The following is a 13,083-nucleotide window of genomic DNA, read 5'->3' on the forward strand; positions in this document are numbered from 1 at the left end:
ACATGATACAACGTCTCTGAAGTTTAGATTTCTCATTTTTGAGTGCTAATTCTGTTTAAAATATCTTACCTGCAAACTTGGAACTGTATTATCTGATGCGCCCTGGCCTTGAAGAGCGAGCGTAAGCCTATTTTGTAAACAAACCTTCCCCAAGCTGAACCCGGTAATATAACTGCTCATTGTTTGTCCCTGTCACTTGTCTAAAAATTATTAGAGAATTTAGGGTGGTTACATTCAAGAGTCTTTTGAACAGTTGTATATACTGTATTGGTATGCTAATACTATCACTACTAATTCCAAATAAACTTTCATCTGAATTATACAATATTTCAAGCCCAGCCCACTATCACTACTAATTACAAATAAACTTTCATCTGAATTATACAATATTTCAAGCCCTGACCTGCCCTGCCCTGCCCTGCATGAAGAGTTAAATATACACTAAATAAATTATCTACAATTTAATATCTTAAGGTATCAATTAAATATACATACTGTATTTCAGATAAAAGGTCAAGACATCATCTTTCAAACAAGATATTGTACCAGGAACTATTAATGAACTGGAACATTATTTTGTAATTAGCTGCAATGACACGGCCTAGCATGCGAGAAATTAGATAGAACAACACAGCCTAGCATGCGAGGAACTGCAACGGCACGGCTCAGGCAGGCAAACAATGCGAGCTATCTACGACAGAGCTTCCACGTTGAAGACTGACGTAAGGATCAATTGAACAATGCATGATTGCTCTAGAACATACGAGAAGTACTTTTACTAACATTTTATCCCATGGAGATCTCAAATAATGACCTACACTAAACGTCAAAATGTGTAATTCTTCTTATTAAAATCGGCCCACGGAGTTAAAAGTTATTCCACAGTAAAGAAATGCGATTTTATCAGAAGTGGAGGAAAGCTAACACAGCTGCACAGTATAAAAGAGCAGGCATTTGTCCTGGCCAGTCAGTTCTCAACTCACAGCAATCGTGTAAGCATACTGTTGAACGCAGATATACACATCGAAAATCGAACTTAGTTATCGCATAGCGGTACTATACTTCAATTATCTTCAGACTTGTAGTCCAGTGAACAATGTCGGACTTAGAAAATTTTCAATTATTACTATGAAGACTTGGTAAATCTTAACAATTTTATTTTTATTTTTATTTTTAGTGTTTAACAGTGCTGTGATAGTAATTTACTTAACCTTTTGACTTTAATTCGAGTGAACCTGACTGTTTGAAACTTGTAATTTTTCATCGCCATAAGACCTATCTGTGTCGGTGCAACGTAAAGCAATTAGAAAAAAAAAATTGTAATTTTCTTCGAGGCAGAATAACTTAAAACATTAACAACTGATAAACGTGTGCAAGTTAAGGACATTTTCTTGTGAATATTTTGTCTATTGAAGTAGACTATCTCATAATAGTGCTTTAAAATACATGTCTAATGACAATTTTGAACTATCATCATATTTAATCTTTCGTCGCGAGTGCATGAAGTTGTACCTCGTTCTACTCTACCGCAATCAGTACTTGTAAACATTTATGAGATATGACATTCGTCATTTTGAATAGACTGTGATCTCCGTGTGACAATACGTAAATATTCGCGAGATATAACATTCTGTCATTTTGAATAAACTGTGATTTACATGTGAAGACACTTGTAAATATTCCCACTGTACTTTTATAAACTGCAATTTACAGAGCAGTGATCAATAACAATTTACTGCCAGACTTTGTACGTATGCACTTAACATGATACTGTGTTCGTTGTCTGATTCACAAAAATCAATAATCATTACTAGTCAATTGAACTTTTTCGTGTTTTCAAATCCAACAAAAACGCGTTAAGACCTGACGACTGCCTATTATAATCATATCTGCCTGTCGACACTGGATTGGAAACGTGGTTTCGACGTGGGGATTGAAGACGTGGTTTCAACACGGGATTGGAGACATGGTTTCAGAGAGGGACAAGGGACGTGGTCTCGACGAGGGACACAAACGCGGTACTATGGATGGTGACATCATGACACCGGCTGCCAAGGACGTTAACATGCTGTTCACTGGTGGAATGTTAGAATCAGTATCTCTTGATAGCAGTTCAACAAACAATTTATTGTCTCTTACTGAAAATCTTAGTATTCTAACAGTATTATCACAGTGTTTAAACTTCAATGAATTATTTTGCAATATTTTGTGAAATGTTAAACATTTAAAGAAACTCTAGAAAAAACTTTCACAATTTCAAGTGTTAGATATTTAGAAAAGACTTTAGGAAAATTTTCCATATTTTCAAGTGAAAGAAACTTCATTTAAATTAAATAAATTTTTTCTCACATAATTCAAACGAGTTCAAGAAAGAACTTTAAGAACTTTTAAAGGAAGAAATTATACTTTGGAATGAAATTTATTTTGGAATGACAGACATTCATTACAATTAATTTGATAGTAACTTCAAGATGAAAGTGAAGCCGTTTATAAAAATAATTTTTCTGATATAGTAAATAATAGGGAAAATGCAAGTTATACTCAATGAAATGAATAATTTTTGTCTTAAAAAAAAAATCAACTATTATTTTGATCAGCGTATACCTCTCTCTGTACCTGCTCCATAAGGACCTTTCATCTCTTTTTTGACTCTCATGCCCTTATTCCTTATTCTCCGTCTTTTCCCGATACAATATATACCATGTACAACTGGTTCTTGTGTCGTATGTCAGAAAGCAACACTAACTGATACCTACACAGAGCGCTGGTGGAGTTACAAAAATATTTCAAGCCAAGAAGACAAAACAAACACAATAAATACACTGCACTCCGAATGCACAGATAGAGCAAAGAACATCATGCAAAAAGACAAACTTCTTGGATCATGATTTCTTTATTTTATTCTGTGGGAAAGAATGAAGCAAACTGACTTTAACAGAATGAGAGATTATTCCTCAGATTTATTCTTGCACAAACAGCTATATTTTAATGAACTACAATTCTTATTTTACAACACTGATAAACGCCAACATTTCTTCTTGGAATCAAAACCATTTCAATAACGCCAAAACTCTTTTCCCTACAACTGTAAATACAAAGCCATGTATACGTCTATACCATGTATAGAGGTTGGCAGCTACGGAAGAAAAGAGGGTCTAAACCACATATACAGATCGGTGCTGAGGGGTTAACTTGAAGAATTTTTTGGTGTTGTTGATGCAAGTCCAGTCATTGATGTTTTGGAGCCATGACATCAGTGGTCTACCAGCTCTTCGAGTGCCTTCTATCTCTCTTTGAAATATGAGGTGTAGAAGCCCATAACTTCTACCTCATAGAACATGGCCTAGACCAATTATATACCTTTCTTTTATTATACAATTGAGCCCCCGTGGCTCAGGCGGCAGCTCGCCAGTCTCTCACCGCACAGTGGGTAATTTCTAGCATCCAGCCGGCCAAAAATAATATTTTCAACCCTCATCTTTTGTGCGCATTTTCTGTGAGTCGTGTTTATAAGACTCGTGGGTACAGTAATTAAGTATTGAAAAGTCGCGCTGTCTGATTGTCTAATCTCACCGAAGGCCTAAAGTGGCTCTCCTCCATTAGGGCATCATATTCTGGCGAGGTGAGCGCGCAGTTATTATTATGTGAGGGCTCAGTAAAGACGTCGGAACTAAATATTTCTTTAGCTTGCAATGTTATTATATTAGATGAAGGCATGTATTTTATATAGTATGTAGCATTTTCTGAAAATTACTATATTATTGTCCGGAACATGCACTTAAAAATTCTGGTACACGGTGTCCAAGCGCTATCTAACTGTACAAATTTGAGCTGACTTTCAAAATAGATTGCCTTTGATTTCTGCAATGAAAGTTTTTGGATGAGTTATCTATACTTTAATGAATAGAAAAATGTGACTTTTTGCTGCGACCAAGCGCGACCATGAGAGTAATTAATTTTTTTCAGAAGCCATGTACTCTGAAACTCGGAGATCGGTTTTCGAGCTGTTGAGGAACAGCAGGGAATATAAGCGAAATGATAATATTGCGAATGTTGTAATTGAACATTTAGGCTTTGAGGATTGTTCTGAGGATATATCCAAGTTAATAAAGAAATCCATCAGTAGTTTGTGTGCTAAAATTTGATCACGCTGGACAAAACATAGTAGGAAAAGGGACAAATTGCTGAAGTACAATACAAGTTGGTTCGAGCAGAGAATGAGCCTTGCAGAAGGACGTGCATAACAACAATGTCAGGATGAGCCTGCCAGTACTATAGCTCATTCCATGTTAAGAACACAGTATTGTTCTTATGACAACAGAGTATCCATATCGAACGGCTCCGTTCAACGCCATCACGGGAAAACGGCGGCACATACATTTGTAAAATGCAGTATGTAAGTTCAAGACAAAAGGCCGAAGAAACTAAGCTACAAATTACTTTTATGAACTAAAGGGAACGTGGGGTTTACAGGGGCCGCATTTGGTTTGTACAGAATAAGAGGTAAACTACGGCACATAAGAAACCTCAGCACTAAAATATAAGGCAAATTGTGAGAGAAAATAGACAAATAATTTTATGGGCTCAAGGGGTGGGGGGTGTATTTAATTGCATTTAATGAATTTATCCATACAATAAGAGCTAGAAAACAGACGCAATAAATAAATACTGCAGATGACTACAAAAGATCACTGTATTTATGTCAAAGAAATAAATCACACCCGTAGGCTTTTCGCATAACTCTCACTCAACACAGTACATTTACTCACTGATTTAAAGCCTAAACTACACACGCAATAAATAAATACTGTAGATGACTTCACTACAGAAGTTCAGGGAGGAAACGCGTCTATTGTTTGATATCCGAAGCAAAGTGCTGGCAATACCAATGATGGAAACCGCTAGAAGATTCTTCAGAGAGGCTTCCACTTCTGCGGATATTACTGGAGTAGATATAAATTTAATAAACCATCTACGTGCCATTGTAGAAACTCTTTCGTGTGGGTATGCCATTGATAAAGTGACATTTGGCATTTACGCAAAGGAAACTATACAATTGTACTTACAAAAATACAAATCGTACTACATTCCTGCAACTTTGCAAAAAACTCTTGGTTCATGGAGAGGAGGTCATTAGGTACTGTATTATACCTATTGGACAACTCTACGAGGAAGCCTAGGAGACCAGGAAAACAGGAAACCTTCCAGAAAGACACAAACACTGAAATTTTCCATAGGCTGCTTATATCATCGGACCCTTATATTACCAGCTTAGGAAAATCAAGGAGGAGGAAGTGGATTCCGCTTTCACGAGAAGTGCTCAACTTACTGTCTGAGCCTCCTGTATCTGCTTCTGCCGAAGGAGGTAATGACAGTGATGATAGCGATTCTGATGTAACTGCATCTAATGAATAAATTGTTGGGCAAGTACATGTATTCCTGTTTCTGTTTTTAAACATTCTTAACAGAATGTCCCACTATTAACATCTATTTAATTTCTTAAAGCCATAACGAAAAATGATTAAAATTACAAAGATTACTAATTCTATTCCTGGCGTAGCAATTTGTTATTTGTACTTGATTGACCGCACACTTAATTATCTACAATAATAGCAGTTACATACTAAGTTTTATATAAATCGGTCCATTAGTTTCCGAGATATGATTTTTGGCTGGCTAGATTCCTGAAATTACGCACTGTGCACCGCTGGGTTCTGTAGTTCAAATCCTGGTCACTTCATGTGAGATTTGTGCTGGACAAAGCGGAGGCAGAACAGGTTTTTCTCTGGGTACTCCGGTTTTCCCTGTCATATTTCATTCCAGCAACACTCTCCAATATCATTTCATTTCTTCTGGCATTCATTAATCATCACCCCAGAGGAGTGCGACAGGCTTCGGCAGCTGGCACAATTCCTTTACTTGCTGCTAGATGGGGGCTTCATTCATTCCATTCCTGACCCGGTCGAATGACTGAAAACAGGCTGTGGATTTCATTTCTTTTATTATACTATCAGTACTGAAGAATTGAAATATGCAATTGTTATATTGCAATACAAATACAGTACATCCCTCGTGAGGGCACTAGAGTAAATTTTCCTAAATGTATTATGTACAGTACCTATTGAATGAAAATTTCCTGAGCATTTTTTGTTCAGTATTAATAAATTCAAGATTATACCTATATTAACTAGAATTTTTAGTACAGAATTCTCTAATATAATTTCAGAAATTCTATGTGGACGATATGCAATTTTCTAAAAAAAAAAAAATTGCTTCATATCAAATTATCAACATCTACATACTAAATCTCACATTCAATATATTGGTATTATAAATTTACTAATTCGGGACAAATATTTCAGTTTCCCTAAGGGAATCAACATCTATATCATCTGATGGCCAAGCAGGAATCAATTTTTGGTAATGAGACAAAGTCTCTCATAGTGCATTGGCACTGCCGGTAGCTCCAAGTAGCCTACACAGTGGCCTCCACGGTATGCACTAACCACGCATCTTGGTAGGTGTGCTAGGTACCAACTGATGAGCCCAACCTACCACACGGGGGCGAAACGCTGGCAACCAGGAATGAGTTAGCTGGAAAATTTATAATGTCCAATAATGGACCATTTATATTGGTATTATATTTCAATAATACTCACTGCTTAATAGTCAAATTCTCCTGACACCAAATGAGGAAGCCACGGTGGTCTTTAGCTGCTTTTGTTAAAGCATCCCCATGTAGACACATGATATTCAGACACTGGAGCATGTAGTACAGGATGTCGGGCTCATCATTGTTTGGTAACTCCTAAACAATGCAAACTTCAGGTTACTGTATATTGATGATATAAATTAACATTACAAAATAATCAAGCTAGAAAATGAACAATTGGAAAGAAACAGCAACTTGCCAAGGCACCATCCAACACCTTTTCTTGCCATTTTTACACATCTGTTCAAACAATACTGTAAAAGCAGGTAAAACAGATCTAGGAGGAAAAAGTCAATCAATGATGCAGTATCACAAAATATTCAGTTATAGCACAATCTATTGACACTGTGGGATGTTTTGGCAGCACTTAAATGTTGAGGAAGATAGTGTATGTAAACAGTATGTTGCAATATCAGTATATCAGCTTATGTTACTTACAAAGGTAAAATAAAAACAGCTTAGAGAGTACCGGTATGAGTCTATTTATAATTCAATCAATACATACAATCCATACATCATAATATCAATGCTTTCATTAGATAATTAAGTGTTCACAGTATTGGCTACTTGCTGGAAAACTGTCTATTGTCGGATGTGCTTGGAATAGCCAGCTTTTCATAGAGATAAAGTAGTGTATTTCATAGTAAAACAGATTAATTTTGTGTGTTAGTGATCCAGTTTGTAATATATATTGTGTGCTTGGTGATTTTAGAAGTAACCCAGCTTATTGATTTTAAAAATTTTGAAATTACATTGAGTACCGGTACCAATAGTTCTGTTTTTGTTTGTAGGTTATGTAGGTTAGGTTTACTTTGTTTCAATTTTGAGCACCTAGGGGAAAATAGGAGCCAGCCCTGCAGTGTAGGGGTAGCATGCCTGCCTCTTACCCGGAGGCCCCGGGTTCAATTCCCGGCAGGTCAGGGATTTTTACCTGAATCTGAGGGCTGGTTCGAGGTCCACTCAGCCTACATGATTATAATTGAGGAGCTACCTGACAGTGAGATGGCGGCCCCAGTCTAGAGAACCAAGAATAACGGCCATGAGGATTCATCGTGCTGACCAAATGACACCTCGTAATCTGCAGGCCTTTTGGGCTCAGCAGCGGTCCCTTGGCAGGCCAAGGCCCTTCAGGGCTGTTGCGCCATGGGTTTTTTTTTAAAAGGGAAAATAGAAAATGATATTTCCTTTCTATTTAAATATCTGTAGTTTTGTTGGCATAATACTTCTAAACTCTTCCTACTGAAATATACTAATGTTGGCATACTGTCGAGTAAAAATTATTTAGCCACTTCACATCACCCTGTGACTTAGGGCCTTCAGAATGGCAGGGACACTGGCAGAAAAAATTAATTGTAAGCATTAAACTATGTGCTGTGTGGGGTGTTTGTCTTTGGAAAATAATATTATTGCAGGCATTGTGCGAAATTATTTAAATTGGAAGAGAGAAAAGAGAAGCGATTCATTGACAATCGACCATGCGAAGACTGGATTATTCATTTCATGCCCCAACATATTGTGAACTGCGCCAAGAGACACTGCATGTCATCCTAAGGACTTGGACTTACGTAGTTCCTCCAAGAACTCCTAATATGGGAGCATGCTTTGGCAACCACAGTTCCCCTAGCTGAATCTGGCTGTGATTCCACTCACTTGTGCCATTCTCCTAGCTTTTATCTTTCCTATCTGAGCTATCTTGGCCAACCTTTGTTCTCTTCTGACCCTGATGGTACTAGATTTGCCAGACCCAGGGAGTCTTTCATTTTCACACCGTTCGTGACCCTTCCGTTTCTTTTGCCGATACCTTCATTATTCAAAGAGCCAGAGCACTTCTTTTTTTTTTCTCCTCTGATTAGTGTTAAGAGAGAATGTTTGCTAAGTTGACTTAAAACATTCATCACTACCATTAGCTGAAGGTCCAGTAAGTTTCTGAACAATGAGGTTCAATATATCCAAGTCATTTTGAGAAGAAACTTGAATGTATTATTTATGTAGTTTTATTTCATGGCCATTGCTTGCAATCAAATTTTATTATAAAGAATTAACAGAAAGAACATGTGAAAATGACACTGGTGTCATAAAAAAGGAATTCCTTCACCACCTAGAAGGAAGCCACATGGGATCATAATTATGATTGTAAATTGCATAATAAAAGTGGGTAAAAATCATCAAACACAATTTTAAAAACTTCTTTTAAGTTCAATCGGTGATTGATCTTATCCTATTGTTCACAAAAGTTGATCAGCAGATAAATATTACATATATAATACCGTATATAAATATAACTTTACCATCCTTTGGCAGGTGACATCGACCCCAATAAAACAAAAATAAAACTGTCTTTTACAACAAGTGCATTATTTATTTATTTCTTATTTGATAATTGGAGGATAAATATATTTTCTGAGAGTTATTAGTATACCACATAACCTCACAACTGTAAAAGAACCAAAAGATTTGATCGACTTTACCTACTTTTGCAGTAATGCATTTGTTGGGTATTTCACAGTTAATACAGATTACAAGCATGTATTCCTTTCCTTTTCCTGCATGGAAAAATTCTAATAAGGGAAAACTATTCTTCTTAAATCTCCATACATGCATTGCAGAAATAAGGGTATGGTAATTTCAATTTTTTTTTTTTTTAAGTTGAAATTCGCTACTGTTCCTTTCCCATCTACTAAGAATAACAAATGTGCACTATGCATTTTAGATTGGCTCAGAATATTATAATCGCATTTCAATCATTATGAAATAGGACATCATCGCATATGGATTTTAGCCCTGCTTTGTTTCATACGAGAAAATAATGTTAATTCATTTTACACATATAAACTTTAATTTATTTTTCTAAAGAACAATTTTAAATGCCAACAAAAATGATAAACAAGAAAGCCATAAGCATATATTATATTAAAATATTTCTAATAATGTTTCTTCCCAGTCATATTAAGGAAGAGACTTCAGAACTCGGCTACAAAAATGGCCGAGTTAAAAATATATTAAAAAGTTAAACTAAGAAACATTTTTACATGTTACCTACCTTTAGGAGTTGGTGAATGAACTGTAACTGTTGAGGCAACTCGTCGAGGGAGAAACGGAATTTTCCAACAGAAGTATGCCAGAAGTCGTCCAAGTCTTCGTCTGGGCCACCTTCGATAGGTTGATCATTTTCACCTACCAGAGTGGCTTTTGCTACCTGCACAGTGGCAGTTGCTGTCAACATAAAACATACCATCTCAAAGTATCATTTTATTTTTTTCAGTAGGTAGACTTCATAATGGTCTGGTAAGCTTTCAAGAAAAGACAAAAATAATTTAAAATCTACTTAATATGAACAGAAGGAACATGATAGAAGTGTTTTCCAAAATTACATATATCCTCTCAACAATATCCTTTAATAAAAGTATCTTCAAAGAGACTCATAAGAAACAACCAGTTTTTCAAAATATGAGTAAATTTTGCCTAAAAATTTCAGAATAATTCTTATATCTTCTGCTGTTCCCCAAATATGTCCAGATTATAGGCCAAACTGGTTCAGTTGTGTACAAAAATTTTAGGGTACATGAAACGATTCCTGGATACAATATAAATTGATATTGACATCATAGTTGCTGAGGGGGCATGCTGGAGCAGAGGTTAAGTCATCTGACACACAACCTGGGGGTCCCGTGTTTGAATCCTAGCAACTTTGGGTAGGATTTTCAATAGGACTAGCAATGGTGACAGGAAGGAGACCCAGGATTAAGACTCTAGCCAAGAAAGTAACACTGAAAAGAGAAGAGATGACATAGCTACCAAAGAATAAATAATTCAAAAATGCAAGGGATGTTGTGGAAGAATCTAGAATAACAATCATACTCCTCCATGTGCATAGAATGCTAAAAGAGGACAATCACAGACAGGCCTATATGGATAAATTGTAGAGGAGTAAAGGGGTGTTTTGGAGGGAGAGACTTTCAAAGTTGAGTAGAGAGAATTATTTATTTAGCATATGATTATACAAAAGTTAGAGATACTACAAGATCATGAGATCGGATTATTGGTTATAAATCTAAATCCAGATTGGAAATACACTGGACGGCTTCCCTGGATGAGATCTGTCCAAGTTCGCTGGAGAGCTCGAAGTGGGGGATGAAATTACTTGCATCCAAATGCTGTATGTGTCCCCTGGGTGGTGTTAAACGAGTGACAACAGTAAAGTGAGACTGAACTGTCTGAATAGACCTCTTGGTCATAGAGTAGGGAGAAACAGAAGTAGAGAGAATATCAATACTTATACTTTTCTCTACTGTGTAGACAGGTCGTTCAGACCACAGACCAGCCAAGACAATTTCTGCCTAACCAGATGGCCTGTAGATATTGGAGTTTTACATGGTCAACGCGATGACATCTTCAGCCACATTAGTTAGCTCCCATTATTAGTCCAGCATATTCCTTCTGTGTTCTTTTAGTGTGATATAAACAGCCATTTGGACTAAACACACAATATATGAAGAAAGAAATGGAGATAATTTACATCTACTTGATGATGGAGATGAAAAATAGCAAATTAATGAAATATCCACTTTTGTATTACCATGTCTCCAGGCAAACCTATAATGACTGACAAAACAATAGGTCACTTAATTAAAATCATTATATTGTAATAAAATGCATGAATTACTGTCTGAGGGTGTTAATGCAGTAAGTATTGTGTTTTAATCAATTCCTATAATCCTCTATCCCTACAGTACATACACAGCATTGCCCTGCCAAGATACTTGTTACCCATCCTGATAGCTAGCATATATATTCAAGTGTAGCACTGCGGAAGGTGTCTCACTGTTTGAGCAGGCACGTCACAGACAAGAAACTGAAACCCATGCAAAGCGGAAGCTACATCAGACCCAACCGCATCCTCCACCCACCTTTAGATGTAACCTGTGTGGGCGCATGTTTCATGCGAAGATTGGCTTGATCAGTCATCTGCAACATCTCCACAGAGCCAACAGACTTAAAGAAGAACTGCAGGAGAAAAACGTATACTCGGAAATGAGTAGCGGCCGATGACGATATTCAAGTGACATGTCGTTAGTATGAGAATATATTCAGCCATGAATAAAATACAATGCTAGATTTATTTCACCACAAATGCTATTTTCAAAACATTAAATATGACATTTTATCAAAACATACTTATTGAGCAGGAAAATTAAATTCTCTTAATGATTTTTAATTAAATGACTGTTTTTTGTCAGTCAATGTACTGTAGTTCATCGACATACTTAAAAGCATTCTCAAAAGTTATTAACACATATGCATAGTCATGCTTGATTACTTGACCAGTACGTAACTAATGCTATTATTTTTTGTCAATGGAAATAGATATTGGCATTTGATAAATCAATTTAAAGGGAAAAATATTTAAATCAATAAAGTCAATTGATTGAAAATTTGATTCTGTTGGATTCTTTTTCTCCTGCTGTTCTTCTTCAGTGTCTTTTACTATCTGTATTCACCTCTATCTTTTTGTCTTCCCTTTACCTGTGTTTATAAAGCTTTCTTCTTACCCTATACTTTTCCACATCAAGTGATTGAAAATCTGTCAAAACAGCTCCACAATGAGCAATGAAGCTCAACTTCCTGACAAAGCTGGGAAGCAGAAATGAGCTTGTTGGGTGCTGAGAAGAAATGGATACAGAAAAAAATGGGATTGCCGAGGAGAGATCCAATCTATTTAAAATGGCAGTATGTGAAGGTGTGGAGATTGTCTTATGCCTTCATGTCTAATGTTTTCAATCTCTTGCTTGTTTCCCCTTTCTGTTATTCATCTTCCCCATATTGCTATATCATTGTGTTTATCCTATCATGTGTTCTTTTTCATATTCCTTCTTCTATACCTTTCATTATCCTTGCCCAGGGAGTACTGGATCAGGCAGTCAGTCCAATTCATTGTCTCCTTGTCCTGATCCATTTTGACACTTCATGGAAGTTGTTATTACACTCGGCTTGTCACATCCAAAGGCATTTTATATCTAAATCTCAAGTTTCAATGATGCTGGAGACCAGATGCTGCATGCAAGATTTCATTGGCACTGAGCAATGCTATCGTGTGTTATTTACTAAGCTTATTTTAAATGACTGACTAATAAAAGTCATTTCAATGCCTTAGATATTCAGTAAGAGGTAAAGGCAGCATGCTTGTTACATTCAGAGAGGTTTACAGCAATATACTTAGGCCATCCAGAAAATGAGTTTCCCTGTTTCTTTTCTTGTTAAGTAAACATATTTAGCCGAGATATATGAACATGCATGGCAGATCTATGATGTAGCAATCATATACCGGCTGGACAATTCCCACCTGGTGTCAGTAATGCAGCGGCGGTGGCTTG

The 13,083-nt window shown here is 36.4% G+C and overlaps 1 protein-coding gene across 1 annotated transcript in view; it reads right to left on the reverse strand.

Annotated features, from left to right (window-relative positions):
- unc79 (UNC-79 domain-containing protein) overlaps positions 1-13,083 on the reverse strand; it is a 346,819-nt gene that overhangs the window by 199,781 nt on the left and 133,955 nt on the right. Inside the window, exons 18-19 of the mRNA XM_068229169.1 lie at positions 9,753-9,925; positions 6,660-6,808 (exon numbers count right to left, since the gene is read on the reverse strand). Coding sequence (XP_068085270.1) covers positions 6,660-6,808; positions 9,753-9,925 — 322 coding nt within the window. The remainder of the gene's footprint in view (positions 1-6,659; positions 6,809-9,752; positions 9,926-13,083) is intronic.

The sequence above is a fragment of the Anabrus simplex genome, chromosome 9 (genome assembly GCF_040414725.1).
Source record: "Anabrus simplex isolate iqAnaSimp1 chromosome 9, ASM4041472v1, whole genome shotgun sequence".
Lineage (NCBI taxonomy): Eukaryota > Metazoa > Arthropoda > Insecta > Orthoptera > Tettigoniidae > Anabrus > Anabrus simplex.